Raw genomic sequence first — 25,327 nt, forward strand, 5'->3', positions numbered from 1 at the left:
GGGTGTCAGTATAAGCTCAAGCTGGCAGAGCAGTGTTTGGTGGCTGTTAGCGGAAACCACACGGAATGGTGCCAGCACACATGGCATCGCCGTTTTGGCCATCGGGATATGCACGTGGTCAGGGCTTGAAGAGGGAACGCATTCTGCCTGTGACTGCATGAACTTGTACATTTTCCGCATTCATCATTCGCAGTGATCGGCATTCACTGAACCTGATGAAAAAACAGTCGCACTGAATGGGATCTAAAAACAGTCAGATTTCCTTTCTACGCTGCATTGTGCTTTGTGCAGTTGCTTTGCAGATGCCGATTTTTAAATTCATTCCTTCTGCTTTGGTCAAGTTGATCGCCAACTGCGGGAGCTGTAAATTCAGACGGATTACCTATCGGCTACCGCACGGAAGCATTTCGCACACACATTATTTTCCTTTCCAGTGTGAAATAGCAGCGCTTGGAATATATACGTATGATACGATTCATCTCGATGATATCTTTTTTTATATATCGGCAGTCATATTAAGCGGGTTAAGCGTTGGAAAACGACGCGGATTTCGCGTAAATGAAGGACTCCCGCACGATTAGGCAAAAAATTAAACTTGTCAAATACCACACAATATGAGTATTTTTGGAACCGGTGTGACATGTAGATGCAGGAAATGGAAGTTTGACGCCATTTTGGAATCCAAGATGGCGACCTATGTTTGCTATAAAACTGTGAAAACTCGTCAAACATTATGCAATATGGGTATTTCCGGAACTGGTGCGGAATGTAGATGCCAGAAATGTATGTTCGACGCCATTTTGGAATTCAAGATGGTGACTTCCGATATTCTAGAATACTATGAATACTGGATAAATACCATACAATATGGATATTTCCGGAACCGGTGCGGAATTTAGATGCCAGAAATGGGTGTTTGACGCCATTTTGGAATCCAAGATGGCGACTTCAGGTATGCTAGAATACTATAAATACTCGTCAAATACCATACAATATGGATATTTTTGGAACCGGTGCAGAATGTAGATGCCAGAAATGGATCTTCGACGCCATTTTGGAATACAAGATAACGACTTTCGATGTACTAGAACACTATGAATCTGCAAATACCATACAACATGGATATTTCCGGAAACAGCGTAACTTGTAGAAGTCGGAAATGGATGTTTGATACCATTTTAGAACTCAAGAAATCTATTAAAATATTAATATTTACGGAGCTAACGTGACTAAACTCGTCAAATGTCATACGATGATGATATATAAGAACTCGGCATGACATTAATAAGTTAAAAAATGTACAAACATCTAGTCTTCTTCTTCTTCGCATTTCAAGCTTATTGCTTATCGCATATTAGCTTATTTCGTGCTCTCAACTTAGTGTTCTAGATGCACTTCCACAGTTATTAATTGAGCGCTTCCGATGCCTGTACCATTTTTGCAGTAGTATAATTGTGTGGCAAGTCCAATCATACTCTATGCCCAGGAAAGTCGAGAAATTTTCCAACCCGAATAATTCCTAGACCAGACCGGGAATCGAACCCAGCCATTTCCAGCATGATCTTGCTTTGTAGCTGCTCCTTATCGACTGAGCTAAGGGAGGCCCCAAACATCTACTCTACTACTTGTTGAACTCAAATAATAGAAGTAATGGAAGGGTGATGATTTAATGAACTTCAAGCATAGAAATAAAAAAAACCTAAGTACAGTAGAGTAGACTTAGGTTTTTATGTCTCTGCTTGTTAAAAAATGATTGCACGTTGCCTTGAAGTTCATTAAATCATCACCATTCCATTACTTCTATTATTTGAGTTGGTTGGTTTATTTTGATAGTGAGCAAATCTTCTAGGGTGTTTTCACCCAAGGATGTGTGCTGATCTAAAATCGTTAACGCCAGAGCACTGAAAGCACGTTCCACTGATACTTGCATCGATGGAACGGCCTAAATTACAGCAGCTGCTTCAAAGAGATCCTTTTGCATGATTTTCTTCTGTACCCAGTACTCCCAAACGTTGACATGGTGTGGTTGTCGCAATCCAACATCCAACACACTTAACTGTTCTGGAAGCGTTTTGTTTGGGATACATTTCGGGTCTCCGCTTGAACCTGCTAGACAGCCTCCAAACATGTCCGCTAAAAAAATGTCCAGTGCAAGGTCTGAAACCCGTGCGAATGTATTTATGATGAATTTCTAAAAGGTAGAAGTTAATAGGTTGACATTTTAATAAAAATAAAATTTATTAAACAATCCTATATGAAAAGGCACTATAGATTCATTCAAATACTCTCATTCTGATAAACAAAAATCATATTGATTCTTGAATGTTGTTATTCAAAAACCAAACATTGTTCTTTCAAACCAACATATTATTTTTTAGCATCTAACACACCAACCACTTTGCTCGATGAATGCCGTTCATTGACTGTTTTTTCGGACATTCCCAACCCAAAACGAAAAAAGGAATTTGAATGAAATCAAAATGGGAATGAAACCAGAGCGAAAGGGAGCGACTGTACGGGAGAGGATTTTGAAGAAGAGAAAGTGGGAATGCTTTTTGGTATCTATTCGCTTTACTGTGCATCGGTATGTATGAATGCAAAGCGTAGTGTGGGGGTATTGAATGGTATACAAAGTACCGCACATAAGGGAGTGGTGAAATTGAATTCATACTGCTGCTGCCGTTCGCTAGAAAAAAGGAACGATCAGATGCCCTGCACGTGGTACAAGAGATGCAGTCGAAAATGCTGGTTAGCGGATTGGAAGTGAAGGATTGCGGCGAGCGCATCGTGTGTGAATGCTGTTATAAAGGTAAATTAGCACGTAAGCCATTTCCCTCTCTAACAGAACGGAAGTTGAAACAGGCCATGGATCTCATACACAGTGATCTGTGTGGTCCAATGGAGAACGCGACTCCGAGCGGTAATAGGTATTCCATTACCCTTATAGATGATTATACCCGTTTTTGTGCAGTGTTTCTCCTCAAAACGAAGAATGAGGCAGAGCAAAGGATCAGAGAATATGTTCGGTGGACCGAGAACGTATTCGGAAGAAAGCCTAAAGTGATTCGATCCGACGGGGGCGACGAGTTTGTAGGGGAACGTTTGCAGCAGTTTTACAGAGACGAAGGTATCCAGTCACAGTTATCCACTCCCTACTCTCCGCAACAAAACGGAGTAGCGGAGCGGAGAAACAGATCGCTGCAGGAGATGGCCAACTGCATGCTGTTGGATGCGAGGCTCCCAAAGTGCTATTGGGGTGAGGCGGTCCTTACAGCGAACTACGTACAGAATAGGTTGCCATCAAGATCTGTTGATAAAACCCCATACGAGCTGTGGACGGGTACAGCACCGAACTTGGCACATCTGAAGATATTTGGGTGCGAGGCTTACGTCCACGTTCCCGATGCAAAACGGAAGAAATTCGACGCGAAGGCAAGAAAGTTGTTGTTTATCGGTTATTCCAGTCAGCATAAGGGCTATCGGTTTCTCGACCGGGCAACAAACCGAGTAGTCATCAGCCGTGACGCGAAATTTTTGGAGCTCGGTAACGGCTCTGAGCAGCAGGAGGAGAAATCGGAAGAACGGGAGATCCCAGTGCAGCAGTCAGGCGAAGAAGAAGAAGTAGAAGTGTTGATTGGGAATAATGATGATCAAAGTGTAGTGTGTGAAGAAGAGCAGTCAGTGTACGATGACGCAAACGAGTCGAATGAAAGTGACTTTTACGGATTTGACGATAACCCTGTTGAGGACAATGGAGACAATGAAGTGTTAAACAGAGCGTGCCGCCAAAATCGTGGTGTATTGCCGAAGAGATACGAAGACTTTGTGGTAGGGCAAGTGACTCTTGATGAAGAACCTTGTGACTTTCAGGAGGCAATAGTGATCCCTGAGTGGAAGTGTGCTATGATCGAAGAGATGAAGGCTCATGCCGAGAACAAAACCTGGGAGCTTGTGCGACTACCTGCCGGGAAGAAACTTATTGGTGCAAAATGGGTTTATAAACTGAAACGTGACGATACGGGTAGAGTAGTCAAGCATAAAGCTCGCATAGTGGCGCAAGGGTACACTCAATCACCTGGAGTGGATTATGCGGAGGTGTTCGCCCCAGTGACGCGGCAAACGACGTTGCGCGTACTGTTGGCAGTCGCCGGACAGCAGCGGTTGGAGCTAAAACAGTACGATGTGAAAACTGCTTACCTTAACGGTACAATTGAGGAGGAGTTGTACATGAGCCAACCTCCAGGCTTCGTAGAAAAGGAGAAGGAAGGCTTTGTGTGCAGACTCCGGAAGAGCATTTACGGATTACGTCAATCTGCGAGGTGCTGGCATAAGGTGCTACATGCTGCACTCCTTGAGCTGAAGTTCGAACCATGCGAGACGGATGCGTGTCTGTATATATGCCGTGGAGAGTGTGTAGTATATTTGCTGGTATATGTAGACGACTTGATTATCGGATGCACCAATGAGGAGGAGATCGACAGAGTATTCGAGAGCCTGCGCCAAAGATTTGGCATGACGGCGCTTGGTACAGTTCGGCACTTCCTAGGGTACGAAATAGAGAAAGAAGAGGGATGTTACACGCTCAGACTGACACCGTACATCGAAAGCTTGATCCGGAAGTTCAACATGGAGAACGCACGACCTGTGAAGACCCCCATGGATACGGGATATACTTTGGAGAATCCTGACAGCAAGCAATTAGATGACCCGTCGTTGTTTCGAAGCTTGGTTGGAGGGCTATTGTATCTGGCCGTCAATGCCAGACCTGACTTGTCACTGTGTGTCGGGCTTCTAGGTAGAAAAGTTAGTCAGCCGAACAACATGGATTGGTCAGCGGCAAAGCGCGTTCTGCAGTATCTAAACACAACAAAGGGATGGAAGCTCCGGTATGGTTCAAAGGAAAACTGGACACTGGTTGGATATACTGATTCAGACTGGGCTGGTGATCGGCAGACCAGACGTTCGACTACTGGTTTCGTTTTCTTTTACGGTAGCGGTCCGGTCAGCTGGGTGAGCAAGGCACAAGGCTCGGTTGCTTTGTCATCTCTTGAGGCGGAATACAACGCGCTCACCTTGGCCTGCCAGGAAGTGGTATGGTTGAGGCGACTTCTGAACGAGCTTGGACATCCGCAAAACGAACCGACGACAATTTTCGAGGATAACCAAGGATGTCTTAGTTTCGCCAAGGCGGAGAGGTCTAGTGGTCGAGTAAAGCATATCGGCACCAAACGACATTTTGTACGGGAATTGTGTGAGCAGAATATCGTGAAGCTTGTGTACTGCCCCACCAACGAAATGGTCGCCGATGGTTTAACGAAGCCTGCTGGACCTACTATGTTGCAGAAGTTTGTTAACTGCATCGGTTTGCAGCCGTAAGTCGATTCAGCACTCATCTAGGAGGAGTGTAGGAGTGAGATGAGTACAGCGAATCATCCCCCGAAGAGATATAAGTGTGTAGAGTTAAATTCAATATTTTTGACAACACTGTTTCTATTTCCGTTTCAATCATTAAAGTGAACTCGATACGAATCGAACGTGTTTTTCTGTTTTCTCCGAGTATCCGCAAGTTATTCTCGACTGGTTCCTTTTTCTTCTGCTTCGGTCGCGTTCTGCGTGTCTCTGCTGTCCTGTTGGTCCATCAGTCTTAACCACTTCAAACTAGGGAACAACGAATAGAAGATTAGGAATCACATAGATGAAGACAACTAACCCATTTTTTTTCCTTGTTTCAAGATCATGCTCGGTAGACAAAGCCGAGTCTTGTCACTATCAACAAGGCATAAAAAGTAACAAGGACTAAGATGTGTTCCTTGGATTACTGAAAAATCCTGTTCCCCTAGTTTGAAGGAGTCAGGACTAGGAATCGGTGGTAGATCTTACATCCCGTAACGGACCACGAAAAGGTGATCTACCCACGTTACGGGGCTTCCTTTCGGATATTCCCTACAGTTTTTGGAACATCTCAGAAGTTTGAGGCCTCCCTTAGCTCAGTCTGTGAAGGCACAGGTACAAAGCAAGACCATGCTGGAGGTGACTGGGTTCGATTCCTGGTCCGGTATAGGAATTTTTCGGATTGGAAAAATTTTTCGATTTCACTGGATATAAGAGTATGATTGTACTTGCCACACGATTATACTACTGCAACAATGGTACAGGCATCGAAAGCTCTCAATTAATAACTGTGGAAGTGCATCTAGAACACTAAGCTGAGAGCACGCAATATGCTAATATGCGATAAGCAATAAACTTAAAATGCGAAGGAGAAAACGAACAATAATAATAATTAGCAGATGATTGAGAACAAGAAGAAGAATTAGTTTTAGAACTTACTCCAAAAGGCGCAGAGCTTTTCAGATTTTTCTGGACTTTCCTGAATTTTTCAGAACCTCTTAAAATTTCCTGCATTTTTCTTGGGTCTATTTTGTTTTTATAATCTAGTGTTTTGCTTTCATTTGCAGGCGGATTATTTTTCCAACGCTTATTTCTGAATTTGTAATATTTTATTTCGGTGCTGATTGAATCTTGATGAAGACCGAAGCAGTTTCCGAAACGATCTAGCTAGTCACAACTGCAAAAGTACCGATGACTAGCTCAAGTAAGTGAATGTGGATAACGGGATGGCGATTAAATATAATGTTTGGGAGCGAATTTGAAATGAGCAATCCCGGACATGCAGCAGTAGCACAGTATCCAAAAACTGTCTAGTTGGTTTCAATTTGGTTGGCTGCTTGCTTCGTTGGACGCACAGTTATTACCTACTGTCTTTGAAAATTAAAAATTGTTGCAGATAACAACAGACACAACTGCTGCATCGGACCCTATCAACACCTACATATACTAAAGATACTTTCATGGGCCAAATCTATTATTTTATTAGATACCCCGCCGTACAATAAAATCATTTGAAATAATAGTCCTTCCCTAGCAGCACGCTTGTCACATATCGGTTGTAGAAACTTCTTTACGACTTATTTCAGTCATAAACAAGTTGCTGCAACTTTTATTAACGGAAGTGTGCTACTCGGGTTTGAAACCAAACCCTGCAGAATTACGTTTCAATCCTCCCTAATATTGTAACGATTATCCTTCCACGATTTAACCTCGCTGGATCCGACTTCACACATCATCTGAGCCATCATAAAAACCAAACCCCTTCCATGCACATTCAACCACAATCTGTAGCCCACATCCACCCGGGTGGAAACGGCAAATTACCGATGACTGCACAAGATAGTGCCAACTCCGCCACGACCTTAGCCATGCAAGGTAGCGCCCGGTGGTCGTAGCCGCTATTCATGCAAAAGTATCCTTCTATTTCGCAACTCACTACTTAGAACTAGCAGCGTTCCGTCATCGCATCGTGGCGGTGGCACTTGGCCAAAAGAACTGCCTTCCATCTAAATAATGTGCACACACATTCGTTCAGCTCGGTTCACATGGATCCAGACCCCGAATGTGAAACGTGGAAACCGAATTTATTTGGCAAATTTCCGCCGAAAATCCTTCTCTCCCTTTCTGGCATCGTGGCACCGTCGTTGCCGTCGTCATCGTCCTCGGTTATTGAAAGTAGGAAGGAAGCACATGGGGCGAGCATGTGGGGTTCCTGTCTTCCCGTTCTGGCCCGTTTCCCAGAGTGAACTTTGAACCTTCAACACACATAGCGATGCGAGCGGAGGAAAGGAAGGAGACATGCCTTCGAGCTACCAACAGTCAACGACGACGACGACGACGACGACGACGACACACGCCGAGAGGGAGAGAGACAGACATGTATGTTTATAAACATCGTTATGAATATGAGCATCCGTTAGTCTATTTTTTTTCTTCGGTGAATTCGTCCTTTCGGTCTGATGTGGGAACTGAACGCTGGCTGGCAACCAAAACGAATAGCGAAAAAATACGATAATTTCATATCCTCTCGCAGCGAGCGAGCGGTGTCGTGGTTGAGAGTGGCGGAAAGTTTCAAATCCAGTTGTGGGGAGTTATTTTTTGGGGGTTTTCATTTTCGACATGTGCCGTTGTAACTTTTCGGCTTCTTTCATCGGTTACATCAATAACAGTAAACGAGACGGGGGAGGTTGAGTTGGGACGACCTTTTTTTTTGCTGCTTCGTCCGCAATGCAGCAGTTAGACTTTGGTTTCAAAATGCAACTGAATTTTTGCTGGAAGTCGTCCCGGAGATGATAATTAATGTACTTTGCGGGTTTTGAGCTAGGGGGGATTTTTTTTTTAATTGGCACTCTACATGGATAGATAACATGCAGCAAAGTTCAAGGGGCTGTCGGTATGGATGTACTTACGTTTCTTTTTCAGGTATGGTTGGTCGTGCATCACACGGGGGTCGGACATTTCCATCAGTGGGCTGTACATTTTGCCCGGCTCCATGCCCGGAGGGAACAGACCGAGTGGGGAGTCCAGACCGAACACTGGAAGGTGGGAAAGAGAGTTCATTAGGTTATGGATTTGAAGAATTCTAACTCTTACTGCTAAAAGAGATTGCATTGCCCATAATGGCATATCAGTCCCATCTGTTATGCGATTTTGGGTAGCTATGCGATCATAATAAAGGGGACGAAGTGTTTGATATTGAAAAATGCATTCTTTCTGTCGTTCGAGAACCGGGCTTTATAGGTATAGATCTTCATAAGTTGGATTCAATTTATTCAATTTGATTGATCAATGCAAAGTTGGTTCACATTCAAGATTTGTTTTACCTTTGCGTACCCAACGTCTTGGTTTGTATAGATTTCAATTAATTTCAATTATCATTAGTAAGAACAATGGTTTTTCTAGATTTCTATTTCAAGTTTCTAACATGTTCTCATAGATCTCATCTAACTTGCTCAACTACATTTTAGAGATTTGATTTGGAAAACTTCGAAGGCCTGCACTGAAAATCTTGAAGTAAGAGTTCTGAACAGTTTAAACCTTTCGTGATAGGAGAAATCTCCGAAAAAATTAAAGAAGAATAATATTTGTGCGAGGAAACTGCTACCTTCCATATATTTAAAATATTTGTTTAAAAACTACAAGGGATAGCCCTATGGGGTTGTACGCAATGGTGAAGTAGGACTACATGGTCTTATATAATAAATCTTATTTGTTCACTGCAGCAGGAGCTTGTGTTTTGTGTAACAATACGAATTTGAGCGGGGTTATTTCTGTTTATACTCTTTAGTATGACGCGCTTGATGGCCCACAGAGACTCATGAAGAGCTACTGATTCCGATCAATAGCGGTGTGGCATCTTCCACCTTCTATGGATGCTCATGTGGGCTGCAGCTCGCTGCTTGCAGGCAGCCTTTCGTTCTGTACTAGTGTTCAACGCCACGCGCCGAAAGAACTGCTGCTGCTGATGCAGACAACCGGACACCACCCCACAGGGTGATTGGAACTGAATCCGATCAGCGGTTGAGGGCAGCCTTGATAGCTAGCTGCTTGCGGGGAGCCTTTCGTTGTGTACTGGAGCAAACCTCCACTAATCACGCGGTGATTGAATATACACCGTTTAGTGAGACCGGATGGAATTCAACTTTGAAATCTGTTTTAGGGAAATCGGTTTTCGCAGCAACAGTTGCGCAATTATCATAGAAACAGTTGCAGATTCGTGCAATTTTCAATAGTAATATTATGAAAAATGAAACAGTCCTAAGTTAATCCGATGCGTAGAAATATTTCTGATCGATTGGTGATAAAATTATTGAAATTGGTCCAAGGGCAGCTGAGTTATTAACGTTCAAAATCTTTCATAATTTTGTTACATGTTCCATTTTCAGTTTTCACAAAGTGTACCCCATGCAGAAATCACAGACGTAGTCCTACGTCAAAAAATCAAAGCACTAGAAATAAAGGGTGTACTCTATAAAAATGACACACACACACACGCCCAGAGCCGCGCGACGGACGCGATGATCGCAGGCTCGGTCTTCTGCATTATGGTCAGAAATGTCGACATGACTGAACGCTGAACAAGAAACCTTATGCTAGGAGGTTGAAATAATCTTAGCACTTGTTCCACCTGATCATGTAAGTAAGGCAACAGTAAGAGTGGTGGTATCTCATTGGTGCCGGGGAGATAATATGTTACCTCGGCTCCCACCTATTCTGCACCTCTTATATTGCCTTACAATGCCAGACTAGAGTCAAGCTCAACAGGGTCTTCTTTCTCCGCTAGTGTTTCCAAGCCCGTCCCCTTGGCTGTGGTTTCGCTAGATAGTAGATAGGGACAGAGGGAATCTCGTTAATCCATTCATGCGCGTCACTAATTAGATGACGAGGCATTTGGCTACCTTAAGACAGTCATAGTTACTCCCGCCGTTTACCCGCGCTTGCTTGAATTTCTTCACGTTGACATTCAGAGCACTGGGCAGAAATCACATTGTGTCAACACCTGTTGAGGCCATCACAATGCTTTGTTTTAATTAGACTGTCATGTTGTGCCAGTTTTGAATCGACTGTTTGGTGATGACTGCAACGCCCGCGGGACACACACCCACACACGGGAGCCCGCGGAGGCTCCGCGCGCAAGCGTACACCCACGGAGGAACGCATTGAGGCAAACCCCCACCGCAAAGCGGGAGCATAGCCCGAGTCATCCCAGTCTTCAGAGCCAATCCTTATCCCGAAGTTACGGACTATCGACTAGAGACTCTAAACCTTGAAGACCTGCTGCGGATTTGGTACAAGGTCCAAGAAGAGAATATCGACACAGCAATTTAATACCATGCTCTACCAGCCTGTCTAACCATATCTCTCTATGAAATACTTCCATGGCTAGTGTGACTATTAAACAGAAAAGAAAATTCTTCCGATATCTCTGGTTGGCTTCTCGAAGAAAAGGATTCATGTTACCATGATTACAAAGGCGCTACCGTTGCCGGTATGCAAACACCAATGCAAACGTATACTCAACAGGCTCCGGAATTGTAACTGGATTCCCATTCGCTCATTCAATATATAGAGTTTTCGATCTAATTTCCGTCGTACTAAGCACAACCCGCGCTTTACCTCTCTTTTCTGAACGAGTTTAAACAATAAATGCAATGCGGTCAAAGATGACTTCTAAATTTATTCACCTTTCCATACGTACAGTTGGATTTGATAAAGAGCCACAAATTGTTGAGATATTGTTTAAAATCTAATACTGCTTCTTGATTCTAAATTCGTTCTACGAGTTTCAATTCCGTCCAAACGCATTGAAACGCCATTAGATTTTCTTCGTCCTACGGATGAACGTAGAAAAAGGGGATTCGCTAGGAGCGCTTCTTTTGTTTTGAGAACAATGGGCGTAAATATTCATACAATGCGCTCTAACAGGATTTATGTTGTAGCTAATGAACTAACGCATCGGAACACACCTATTATTGATTTGTGCACGGTGAAATCATTGATATTATTGATCTTTTCTAATCGATAGAACGGAAATCTACCCTACGAGGATGTTGCATCAAACAGCGTGGTAGAGCTTAGGATTGGCTAACTCGTGTTCAACTGCTGTTGACACGAATCCCTCCTCCACTTCAGTCATCCAAGATCTTATTCGAATATTTGCTACTACCACCAAGATCTGTACTAGTGGCGGCTTCATGTCGGCTTACGCCAGGCACTTCAACGCACACCACAAGACCCTCCTACTCGCTGGCGTCTCAAAGGGCAGGCGTGCGAACGCGCTGTCCCACTTGTACGCCGGCGGTAATGTATAGGCAAACCACTTTTTTTTTTAATTTATTAATTTATTTGATAAGGCTCAACCGAATTAACTTTACAGAGCCGAGGATTCTTGTTCATTATACAATTCATCTTAAAACTATAGTCAAAATGTACAACACAATAAACATGTTATTTTCCACTATCCAATAAGCCTCCTCCACCAGAACGGGATCCGCTTCCAGTGGTTTCATTGTTTGGCAGATCCGCCAACGGTGGTCAGAGCGCTTCCATTGCAGCAATGGACGCAAAACGTGGTCAGCACTCACACATTCATCACGAAACGGTTACTTTCCAAAGTCGACGACGCATCGACTGAAAGAACTGCTGATGAAGTAACCAGACGATCGCGTGACACACATTGAGAGTGGTCTGCTTCTATCGACAGCAGAGTGAACACTGTAGGCAAACGACTTAAGCGCCTTCCATTTTAAGGGGTAATTGCTTCGACAGGTGAGTTGTTACACACTCCTTAGCGGATGACGACTTCCATGTCCACCGTCCTGCTGTCTGTAGCAATCAACACCTTTCATGGTATCTATGATGCGTCGTTTATTTAGGCACCGTAACATTACGTTTGGTTCATCCCACAGCACCAGTTCTGCTTACCAAAACTTGGCCCACTAAGCACAGGGATATCTTCTCCGCCGCTTATGGAAGCACGACCGCCAAAATCAAACCGATTATCAGAATTGAAATTTTCAGGGAATGAAAAACTACTAATGAGTTATAATTTACACAATTTGATTTATTCAATTTCGTCTATCCTGAATGCCCGCACCTTCCTTTTCACTCCACCCATCAAATTTTGTAAAACCGATTTCCCAGTGTTTTTGTTGTTTTTACCCAAATTTTCTTCAACTCCAGCTCTATTTTAATAGTTTTGGGATTTTTGCGAAGTTCCATCTTCATAATTGCCCAGAATTTTTCAATTGCGTGAAGTTTCGGTGAATTTGGTGGGTTCATATCTTTTGGCACAAAATTGACTCCGTTGGATCGGTACCACTCCAACACGTTTCGAGCGGAGTGACAGGATGCTAGAACAGGCCAAAACAGAGTTGATCCTTTGTGCTTCCTTATTAATGCACAGAAAAAAATTCTGAATTTTAACTATCGCTTAAAATCTCGTTTAATTTTGAGCTATACTTGACATAAACAGCGAAATCGTTTACAAGCTTGCATACAATATTGCTAACTTATGCGATATTGCGCTTAAATTTACACGAAATATCGCGTAAATTTATGCCAAATCTAGCGTTAATTTTATGTGCGCTATATCTCGCAGAAATTTCCATGAATTTTTCGAACGGTGTGGCAAGAGACGCTTCTTAAGGCACTCTTCCGTGTAAATCGCATCGTTGATTGTTCCGGAAGTGATGAAGGGAGCGCTTATTTCACCACATCTTCAAATTGCCTGTCAGATCAGGAACTTCTTAGCAAATTTCCATAAATTCTTCTTTCGAACATCCTCCGGAACATCGAACTTAGACTTGGCAATGAAATATTCTTGCCCTGGGAGTTGACGTAAGTTTCGTCATCCATCACGATGCATCGCGATTTGGTAAGCAACTTCGTGTAAAGTTTCTGGGCGCGGGTTTTCATAGTGATTTTTTTGCTCTTCATTCCTTGCAAACATGTAACCCAGCACGCTTCATGGTTTTCTGCACAAAACCGACTGACACCTTGGACTTTCTAGCGACATCTCGAATTGACATGTTTGGACGGTTCTTGAACTGTTGCACCACTTTCCTGGCCTTTTTACTGTCCATTGGACCACTTTTAAGACCACTCTCTTCCTTCCTTAGGAGCACTCAGATGCTTCTTGAAGGTTCTTATCACATCAGAGACACAGTTGTATTTGCAATTCCGAACTTTTTAGCGATCCATCGGTGGGACGCCTCTGGATTTTGATTGTAAGGCCAGAGAGCTTCGAGAATGTTCTGAGAACTTCAAGCAGTTCCATGAACATTCAAAAAATTATGGGAACTTTGAAAGTTACGAAAATTTATGGACAATTTAGAGTACTTCTGGTTCATTTTTTCCCTGTTGGGAATGTCCATCACTGCAACCATTTCTTTGATTCATTTTGATATTCTGGGGCATTATGTTAACTTCAGAAATCAAATTCAGGAACTTTATAGATATTCCAAGAAAAAAGTCCGGGAGACTTTAAAGAAGTTCATCTCTAAAAACTAGTTCATCTCTAAAAGCGGGAGATTCAGAAAATGTTGAAAGTACCATTAGGGTAAACATGCCCATAGTTGCGGTACATTAGAAGCGTTAGGTTTCTATAGTTACGTCCCAAGCAGCACCTGTCCGTCGTAATAAGTTGATGCAACGTGATTGTGACTGAAATGAGAAGCATACAAGTAACCACAACTGTTCAGTGACAAGTGTTCTACTTGGGTTATTAAGAATCCATGAGCGACTATAGGAACCTAACGCTTCTAACGTACCGCAACTATAGGGGCGTTTACCAATTGATGATGATGATGGTCCCACCTCCCAATTGCTTAAGATCAGAATTATTAAACATTTAAACAATTTCTAGAACCTTCAAAAAGTTTTGAGAAATTCATGAAAATTTAAAGGATTTAAATATCACACAGCAAAAAATATGAATTTTAATGATGATCCATGCATGCTAAAATTGAAGCATGTCAACTTCTTTTTCACGTAAATTAGTAACTTCCAAGAAATGTTGCTTACAAAGATGGATGGTTGCATACAATATTTAGAATATTTCATGAAATGACTTATAAATTTACACGGTCTGTAATGTGAATTTGTATGATATGTGGCGCTCCATTTATGTGCATCATAGTGACAGAAATTTACACTACTTTTTCGAACTGTGCAGATTAGATCCGAGAACTTAAGGAACCTTCAGGGGGAACCTACGTAGAAGTTTTAAGTTTTTTTAGGGTTGAGTGCGATAGCTTTAGGGAAGTTAAATAAAAAAAATTGAGTACTTCAGTGAAGATCAAAGTGCCTCAGTAGAGTCGTATTAACTTCAGGCAAATTTCAGGAACTTAACAGAACTTGCCAAAATGTTATTAGAGTTTAAAGTTCATAGGGGAAGTACCCTGTACTCTGGGACGGTTCTTATCAAATAAGAACAGATCCATGAATATCAGGAAGATTGCGGGACTTCAGGGAAGTCCCGAGAACTATGGGTTGGTTTCAAAAACTCCAGGTCAGTTCCATTAAATTAAGGAAAATATCAAGAACATTCCAGAAGTTCTAAAAACTACAGATGGTCCAGAAAACATCAGGGAAGTTAAGATACCTTAAGAAAAAAATCGGAACTTCACTGAAGTTCCGAAAACATCGCGGAAGTGCAGAAACCGTCGTGGAGCAGCGATCTTTAGCACAGTTTCATTAATTGCTGAGCGAAGAATCGAACAAGCCAAGGACTGCAAGTCTCTATATTAATAAAAACAAATACAGTAGTGACCTGATTTTGTTTTTCCCCTTATTTTTTTCCGTCGATCTTGCTTTCCGTACTGATTACCAATGCTACCATCGCCAGAGAAGCAGCTTCCACACCTGGAGCCTTCCCATCGACCCATCACATCAACGCATGGACCAGGGACCAACGGCTTTACGGTGCAATCAGAGATTTTATGCCTCAGAAAATCCCAACGGCACCGACTGAGATTGAACCCAGGCCCTTTGGAGTGAGAGACAGTCACGCTTACCATTACCAGCCTCCTTTTTGAAAGTCTTATATTTTTTCTACCAATTCATGTGCTTTTTCATGTGTCTTATTGCACCAAAGTATACCGTAAACATCAATCTTGAAGATGAATGCGAAAGATTTGGAATTACGGTTATGTGAAATTATTGAAAGATATAAGTTTGGAGCACGCAGGGGTTCACAAAATCGGGTCATTACTGTAATAATTTCAGGGCAATTCCATGCATATCAACAGAAAAGAAGCGAGGCCTTCAAGTTGGTGCACAAATATTGATGGTATTTTATAAAAGTTCCGAGGAGTGTAACAAAATACCACGGATTTCGTGGAAGCAGGGTTACTTCCACTCACTTGCTATAATTTTTTTTTCGGTGTTATGAAATCATGATATAGTATAATGCTTATAAGTATTTGTAAGTTACAAGATGAGATCATGAAGTATATGTTTGACACATAAAATCTGTCAATATTGCTTTCAGTGCGTCACAATCAGAGATTTTACGACTCGTGAGCGCTCACTCTGAGTGAACGTTCACGAATCATAAGATCGTTGATTGTGACGCTCTCAAAGCGAAATTGACAGGTTACATGAGTCAAACACATACTTTACTCCCTCGTCTTGTTACTAACAAGTACAACATAGCATTATTGCATCTAATGATTGCATAATTCCGAATAATATTTTTTTATAGCAAGTGAGTGGAAGCAACTCTGCGTGGAAGTATCATGAATTGACTGCGGGATAGTAATGGAACTTTGAGAAATTTTGCGGAATTTCAGGTACTTCAGGGAAGTTCCGAAGCAATTCTATCAGCATCAAGGAAACTGCAGATAACTTTCGGAAAGTTCAGACAATTTGGGGAAAATTGTAAAAGCTTTAAAGAAGTTCTAACAACCTCAGAAAAGCTAGGTCAAGAAATCTTCGCGGAAGCTCAGAGATCTTGTGGGCAGGCTCAATTAATTCTTGGATGTCCAGAATTTCTGGATAGTTTAACGTACTGTAAAGGTTAGTTTCGATAAATTTAGGACAGTTTCATAAACTTCTGGAAAATTTTATAAAACTTTCGAAAGAAGAAAGAAAGTGCTGGGAATTTCAGAGAAAGGTCAGCTGTCTACACAAGCTACTTCATCAATGACATCATTTTACATCGCATACACGAAATGAAAATCAATTATTTTATTCATGTGTTTCACTTATACATTTTTGCCAAAACATCAGCCTTATAAATTTCATAAGACAAACCACATATGTCCTATAAGAATGCATAAAAGGTATGTGTGACCGCTTATACATTTCATTTGACACATCATCTTCATTAACTTTTTGCAAGGCGTTTGCTTATTAGTTGACTTATACATTTTATGAATAATCAGTAATAGTAATTTGCCAAAAGGTATAAGGAGATTTCTATCCGTGTAGAATCATCAGATTTACTCTCACAATTAAACTTTTACACAACAATTTGCGGAAATTATTCTCAGAAAAATCACACGGAACAAATAACGCAAAAAATGGTCGCATCAATCGAAGTATGCGACAGTAAAATCTACACTGCGAAGTCATTAGCATCATTATGTAAAAAAAAACCGATTAAAACATTATAGAAATAATGCAGAGCATGTAAGTAAAACATTGTAACCATTGTCTGTAGTCTACTTTTGCTTGACGAAATAAACAACAACAAGTAGCTGTCAGTGCAAGTCACGTGATAGTCTGTTTTTTTTATCGATAGCCAGTCATTGTTGTGGTTCTTGCTGGAAATACTCAGAGGGAGAGATGGGCGGAGAAAACAAAATACAATTCGGCAGCAGGGATTTGTATCTAAATTATCTTGCAACCCTTGGTAGAAGCTAGCATTTCACGTGACTTTTACTTTTGTTTCGATATACGTGCAAATTAATTATGGAGTGCACCGCAATAGTTTTTCACATTTCTTGGTGGCAATAATTAACCAACTAAGATCAATTAATCAATACAGCTAGAATATTGTTTTAGATTCCAAAAACTAATTGAATTTGAGAAGCACACAAAACATTAAGGTGATTGAATTTCTGTTCGATTGCAATACTCTCAAAATTAATGTAGTAAGAATAAGAATTCCAATGGGAATGTTCGATTGGCTCAAATTTTGACAGTTCATTTGGCTCAAAACATTCTCTCCGCCCATCTCTCCCTCTGAGTATTTCTAGTTCTTGCTCAGTTCGTTCACTTTTGCTTTTACGCCGTTGGAAGTGGAGATGTCATTGGAAATAAAACTGAAGATAAGAATCCTGCGACCTTTGTAAAAGCGCTTAGCGTGGAAGATCGCTACATATAGAATAGCTGAGGAAAAATATATGTTCATCCAGTTCAAACCAGAGGAATCGATGCTTCATTGTTTGCTGCACAACCGTGAACAATTAATTTTTCATTATGCCGATGGAAAATCAGTCGAGGCATGCAGGTAGCCTGCTGAGGGCATCGTTCAGTACGTGAGAGTTTACGACCTACTACCAGAAGTCCCGGATAGCGATCTAGCGTTGGTGCTAGGAAAACATGGGATGTATAATGTGTAGTTTGGGAGAAATTTCCAGCTGCCTTGGGTCTCGATATGCTGACAGGTGTACGGGGTCTATATATGGACGAAAAGAAAGGAAATTCCCAACTTGCTTCATTCCCTCAATCGAAAGGGGAACATATCAAGGGAACAAAAATGTGTTTCCTTTGTAAGATGGAGGGGCATTGGATGAATTCCTGTCGCAAGCGGAAGGATCGAAAGCAGCCAGCACAACAGCGAACGGGACGAAAACCAATAACGGAATGAGGAAGAGACCAGCACGTACGCTGGTGTAGTGACTGGAGGTACATCACCAAACGAGAAAGCTGTTGAGGTCCTGGAAGAAGAGGTGATGGTGATGTATGTGACGTCCCCGGACGTCGGGAAGGATAGCGGAGAGGAACAAGTGGAGAGAAGGCCAAGTGACGGGCGCTGCTGAAAGAAAAACAGTTGGAAGAAGCAATGGAGTTTAGGGCAAGCAAAGCTCAAGTCACCTCTAAGGAAGAGTGAGAAGAACTCATAAACTATGTCCCTCCTAATATTTTAATGGAATGATAAAAATATTTAATGGTTCTCGGTTCCGTGGAGTCCTTTTGGACATTTGAGCCTTACAAATAAACCATTTGAAAAAAAATCAGCGAGGCCCAGAGAACTCCTGAAAACTTTAGAAAACTTCAGATCCATTTTGGAAACTTTACAAAAGTCTACAGATTTTCAGGAAAGTTTAAATATTTTTGGGAAGTTCCATTTATTTAAGGATAGTGCGAAGAACTTAAGGTTGCGAAAACTTCAGGGAACTTTTAAGAAAATCATAAAAGACCAACGAATCTCGGGGCAGTTCAATTAACTTTACAGAACTTTAGAGGAGTTAAGGGATTTATATGCAGCTTCATTAAGTTAATTTTTTAGTAATGTTATGTGTACTTCAAGGAAAATAAAAAACTTCAGAGCAGTTCCATTAAATAATTGCAGGAATTTTCAAGAAACTTCAAGGAGTTATGGAATATTTTAGGAATTTTAGGGATATTCCAAAAATTTCAAGCAAATTTTCAGGTTTTCAGGAAAGTTCTACGAATATTCAGAAAATAGAAGGAACGTTAGAGAATGTGAGAGAACTTGTTGAATATTTAGGGAACGTTTCGATAATTTCAGACACGTCCAGAGAAGTCCAAAGAAGTTTAGAGATTTTAAAGAAAGTTCCATCACCTTCAAAGAATTTTCGAAAACTTCTGGGTAGATGAAACTTGCATTTTTTTTCGGACTAGCTAACTTAAGAAAAATTGAGGGAAGTTTTAAAATGTTCTGAGAAGTTCAGGGAAGTCTAAAGAAGTTTAACGATCTTGATGAATGAGTAATTATGTTTTGTCTCGAGAAAAAGTATTGACTGCAGATTTATAATCGCCAACGTTTCGATCCTGGGATCTTCAGCAGGGTAAAATTTAGTTTCATATCGTAAGCTTTTTGTACTGAACAAAAGACGGTAAAACTTAACCTTGAAAAAAGCCAAGTCTAATGACCGAAATTTAGTCATAAAACATCGTAGACTATTGGCGCTCTTTAAAGGGCTGCGTAGATTGGAGGTATTAGACAGGGACGTAGATATGGAAAATTTGCAAGTTGTAAGCACTAAATTTACCATGACAGTACTGGTCTTATACACCCACTAGTTCTGAAACTGTCAGGACTCGAAAGTATTTGAAACATTGAGCAGTTAGTTCAACGGAACTGCTCAGTTGAAGCTATTTTGGGTGCCCATGGTTCTATTGGTCATCTCAGACGGTTCCGGTTTTCGATAGAAATTGCAACATCAAATTTCAAGATTTTTCAAAATAAGGCCTTATTGAGAGTCCGTTGTCGAAATGGCCAGCCCGGAAAGGTTAAAGAGCCTCTGAAAAGTTGGATAATTTTCAACATAAACTAAAATCTACCGTGCGACATATCAAACTCTATGAGTTTTGAAAATTCGTCCCGTGGAGGTTATAGGAACTTATTTTATGTTGTTTAGATGTAATAAAGATCAGTTACAGATCTAATTGAATCATTATTCAAATTAGCGTCGTGTGTAGTTCGGTTTTTGCGATTAGATGCGTATGTTGAGTTTGGAATTTTAGAACGGGTGTATGCGTGATCCAGTTTGTAAAACATTGTTAACTGCTTTCGGGGACGTCCCTTCATTTGAATAGCTTTTTGTTATGCCGATCGTAGATTGTGGTAATTTAAGGGGCATGGTAGCTATTTGACTGATTCAAAATTGGACACAGCTATTAGTCATCAATTTTTTAACAGATTTATAATCTTATGGCATGATCAAGCAGCTGTTTTGTGGGCAACACTGTATTATGCAGTGTCACATAGTAGCCATGATTTTTGTGCTCTATTGTACGCGCCAGAAGCACCAATTATGCCTGCTGAACAGTTGATTGAGCTTGATTCTTACATTTGCTCGAATCTATATTTCAATCTTTGAAATCGGCCAAGTGGTTCAAAAGTTAAAAATTTTTCAAAAAAGTCATTTTGAAAAAAAAAACATTTTTTGGACCACCCTTACATGAAAATGGTTACCCTAATAACAAAAAAAAAAAAACACTGGTATAATATTTTGCGATAAGGAACAAAACTACCAAATTTGAAGAAATTCTGAGAACCACTATATCGTTTTGCAATGGAATGGCTGAATAAATATATACATGCTTAATCATGATTAGAAAATGACCCAAGTACGCCAACTAGCCCAAAAAACGCCCAAATGACCTAAGTGGTCATCGATGATTTACTAATGATTCTGGATCTCCTTAAAACTTTGCATAAATCAAGTTTTATGATTATTTGAGTTAACTCTGTCACATTAATTTCCGACATTTTTTTTCTCTGTTCTGGACCTAACACTACTGCGACCAGTAAATTGATCTATTGTAGTATATCCCGTGTCCTTAGTTTAGTGCATGCCGTATTACTCCATCACTATTAAGAAATGATGAAGTATTCGATTTTTTTGTTGCCACTCTTGCATTTATCGCAAGGATCCTACTCAAATTGAAAGGTCCCCTTCGGAGTGTTGAAACACCCTCCAAAGGCGCCGCCTCTTTGTCAGTCAAAATTGGATTCCTTAGCAACAAAATTAAGGAATGACACCCATAATGACCATGCATCAGAACCCTAGTCTTAACCACTTCAAACTAGGGAAGAACGAAGAGAAGATTAGGAATCACATAGGTGAAGACTAACTAACTCATTTTTTCCTTGTTTCAAGATCATCCTAGGTCCAGGCAACCCGAGGACTTATCACTATCAACTAGAGATGGGTGATCCGCTCCCGAGCTGTTCTATAGACTCGATTCTCCAAAGTGAGATGATGGTCCGTGGTTTATTTTTTAGGAACTGCAGCTCATTAGCTCACGGATTTCACAAGTCTAAACCATACATTCCATAACTCATAGCGGAACTTTTAAAAAGGGACACATTACTCCACTTACGCATTGAACAGTTACCGCGTAAACCAAGACGCGCGCGTAATACAACACTCAAGTAACAATTTTGGTTTTATGATGGTTCTGTAGATCATTATTTAGACTTTTAGAATGCTACAAAACCGCGATAAAACCTGCAATATTACTTGGACATGTGCCTACTGATCGACAGCACCAACGGTAAAAGCAAACTTCCAAGCGGCTGTTTGGGAGAGAGAGAAATATGTACATGTGTTACACGATCTTAATTTTCTACTGTTATTATCCAATTCTAGATAAAAATTTCAAAAGGTCCTATCTGCATTGATCAATTATCTTCATCGACTTTCTCTTTCGTCAATAACTCAGCTTCAAAACCATTCCTTGTTGTATTTGACGTTTTGGACACTAGATAAGAACCTTCTTTATTAAATATATGTGGTAGAATTAGCGCGAAATCTGTTTGCATAGCAGTGGTTCTGAAAAGAGAAAATCGATGAAGAGAATCGATCAATGCAGATAGGACAATTTGAAATGTTCATCGAGAATTTATTTATGTACCCGGCTCTTATTGCTGATGTTATTCCTCCAGGATATGTGCTCTCGCCTCTCCTCCCATCATTCTCTGGGGGGAGCGGAAGATCCGCACAAAAGCAAATAACCGAAAAGCTAAATGCAGCTCTCCAGCTTATCAGCTCAGCTCCGGATCCGAATCATCGACTCGAATGATTCACTGCGAGCTGTTTAGGATGACAACTCTCGGACCCATCCAGCTCTCGGACCCGTCCAGCTCTTCAGATCTTTTTTTTCTCTCTCTATTCTTCACGATTCAGCTCCGGATCCGTATCTGAGCTGATGCCGAGAGTAGTGAGAGAAATTCTGCTGGAGAATTAACATCAGAAATAAAATTTGAATTTAGACTGGATTGCATAGCTTGAGAAAAGGCGTAACATCGTGTGCCACGTTGCCAATCATATCATCGCGTGTGACATAGGTGTAGCTCTCTCGCAAACATTTTTTGTTTTACTGCACATTTTGCACGCTTTTTGGCTTACGCGGTGGTTGATCAGTTGTTGCGTTTTCCATTGAAAATTAAAGCCATGTTGTAAGGTACGGACTTATTGGTTTAGACCACTTTTACGATTTTAGGAAGTTTTAAGCACTAAACCACTAATAAATTTTCCGATTTTGAAATTGTGTCATAATTTCTATAATTTCAATGTGAGCTGAAGAGCTGTTCAAAAGAATCGACTCCCTTTAGTGTGCTGGATGGGTTTTATCCACTCAGCCAGATGAGCTGTTTTGCCCACCTCTCTACTATCAACAAGGCATAAAAAGTAACAAGGACTAGGATGTGTTCCTTGAATTACTGAAAAATCCTGTTCCCCTAGTTTGAAGTAGTCAGGACTAGGAATCGGTGGTAGATCTTACATCCCGTAACGTACCACGAAAAGGTGATTTACCCACGTTACGGGGCAATTTTTGACATACTAAATCATGCTTCGTAAATGACCAATTTACCATATACTTGTGTATTGCGTCCATTTCCAATTATTTCTCGTACGTACATGATGTAATTGGTTCTTTCCGAGGCTCAGGGCGCCCCAGTCTTCTTTATGCTTGAGAATTTATGATCCACGCAGGGCGAAAAGGGGATCAAAAATCTCACTTAAACTGTCAACACAGTTGTCTAAGAAATATTTCCCATTCTTTAAAAAATAATGTTGACCTACTGAAACCATTACGCTTAATTACTTTCTGGTTAAATCGATTTTATGCCACACGACATTTTGTGAAATGATTTTTGCCAACGAGCTATCGCCATGAATGCAAATAGGTATTTTAAATGTTTATTTTTATAGACTATTAAGACCGTAGAGGGCCTAATAAAAGCAATATTAATTTTAGTTAAATAAACCTGCTGAACAGCTTGTAAGGTCTAAGTATGTTTAATTTGAAGTTGTGTCATATAGTGAGCCAGTGAACTTTTTTTTTATGTTTACGGATGGTAACCAGTATATTTACTTTAACCGTATACGTCCCGAATGTTAACGAAATACAAATGTTATAACTTGATAATTGAAATTTTTTAGAGGCCCACCAACTCACCCCCACACCAAAGAGCTCTCATCAAGAGCTCCCTAGTCATGGACTTCTCGGTAAGATTTTAATTTAAAAATAAATATAAGAGTTAGAAGGAATAGAATATATGCTGATAATTTGGAGGTGTGTGTGATGAGCTATCTGTAAAACAAACAATTTTAATAATGTTGTGGAACTAAGTTCCTTAAAGGAATCCCTTACCTTTAAATGCTTAATAGTGAGTGTTATACAATGATAATAATCTGCAATTCTAATAATATAGTTTTAGAATTTATATCAAGAGTTCATTGATTTCATCACGTAATGGGAGAATACTGTGCGATATGTTGGTGTAAAGTTGGAAAGTAGAATACAATTCAAGCTGAAAATTGCATTAAGTCCTAAGTAACATTGATCGATTCTCTTTGTCGACTTTCTCTTTCGTTAATAACTTGAGCACAGAACCGTTTCTTGATGTGTTTGTCATATTAAATGCTAGATAGCAACTTCTTTTATCAATATTTGTGCTGAAAATATCTGGGAATATCTTTACATGGCCGTGGAGATGCAAAGAGAAAGTCGACGGAGAGAATCTGTGAATGTTACTTAGGACCTAATGCAATGTTCAGCTTGAATTGCAATAGGCAGAAAATGCGTTTAAAACATCGATTTTGCAATAAATACTTGATGCTTTTTAATCTTAGCTTTGCAAGCATGTTCCCAAACAATGATAAGGTATTGCAGATGAGAGCGTATACAACCATGATAAAACGTTAGAAGAGCACTCCTAGGCACAAATTTGCTAACATGATACATTAAGCCACAAAGAGACGAAATTTTCCTTTGGACGTGTTCTATATGATCACCCCAAGAGAGCGTAGGATCTAACCCCAAACCTAAGTATTTGAAATTAGATACTTTTTCTATTACTTAAGATCCAATTGACGGACTATTTTGCGGAAGAATTTTTGCCTTGGTGAGTGGAGCATCATATATTTAGTCTTGGATAAGTTTAACGAAAGTAAATTTATATAAAAGTATCTCATGATAACTTGCAGATCATCGTTTATGCAAGAAACAATAGATAAAGGATAATTTTTAGGGTAAAACTGTGCTGTACAGGCATGGAAAATCATTTGCATTCATTTCTTACATTCATTTGCATTCATTTGCCTCTAACTTTTTTCATCAACAACATTCCGCAAAATGATGTATAGAACTTTTGTAGGTTTTGTTATTGTCTACAACTGTTGCTCTTAACTCAAATCTGTATCTCTTGTGCATCACGAACTAGAGTGGGCAGAACTTGTCACTGTTTTTCAGTGAATGTAAAATACATTCACTGAAAAACAGTAGTGGATTCTGTTCGCTCTGGTTCGTCATGCATAAGAGATACGGATTTGACTTGTTAGCAAAAGTTGTAGCTAATAACAAAACCTACAAAAGCTCTATACATCGTTTTGCGGAATGCTGTTCAAGAAAAAATTTAGAGGCAAATGAATGTAAATGAATGCACGAAATGAATGCAAATGATTTTCCATGCCTGGTGCTGTATCTTCCGCAAATAATTTGGCTATTCCAATATCGTTGATGTAGATCAGAAATAAGAAAGGCCCAATATTACTTCTTTGAGGAACTCCTACGTTTACTGGCCGGTACGAGCTCTGTGCACCTTTCAGTACAAAAAAAATTGTTGCCTATCACTTTAATAACTACGATTAATGTCATTTGCTAGTCCATGTATGCCATGGTAGTCTAATTCTTGTAAAAAAATTATGATTAAGACTATCGAACGCTTTGTTTGAATCAATAAAGAGGCCTCTAACGATACATTTATTATCGATTTCATTCAACAAAA

The 25,327-nt window shown here is 40.4% G+C and overlaps 1 protein-coding gene across 1 annotated transcript in view; it reads right to left on the reverse strand.

The window, feature by feature from the left end:
* LOC135710724 (protein jim lovell-like) overlaps positions 1–25,327 on the reverse strand; it is a 154,979-nt gene that overhangs the window by 67,492 nt on the left and 62,160 nt on the right. Inside the window, exon 4 of the mRNA XM_065233382.1 lies at positions 8,301–8,426. Within this exon, the coding sequence (XP_065089454.1) occupies positions 8,301–8,426 (126 nt within the window). The remainder of the gene's footprint in view (positions 1–8,300; positions 8,427–25,327) is intronic.

This window comes from Ochlerotatus camptorhynchus, unplaced genomic scaffold, assembly GCF_037179485.1.
Source record: "Ochlerotatus camptorhynchus isolate MF236.1 unplaced genomic scaffold, CSIRO-AGI_Acam_v1.1 ptg000401l, whole genome shotgun sequence".
In the NCBI taxonomy this organism is placed as follows: domain Eukaryota; kingdom Metazoa; phylum Arthropoda; class Insecta; order Diptera; family Culicidae; genus Ochlerotatus; species Ochlerotatus camptorhynchus.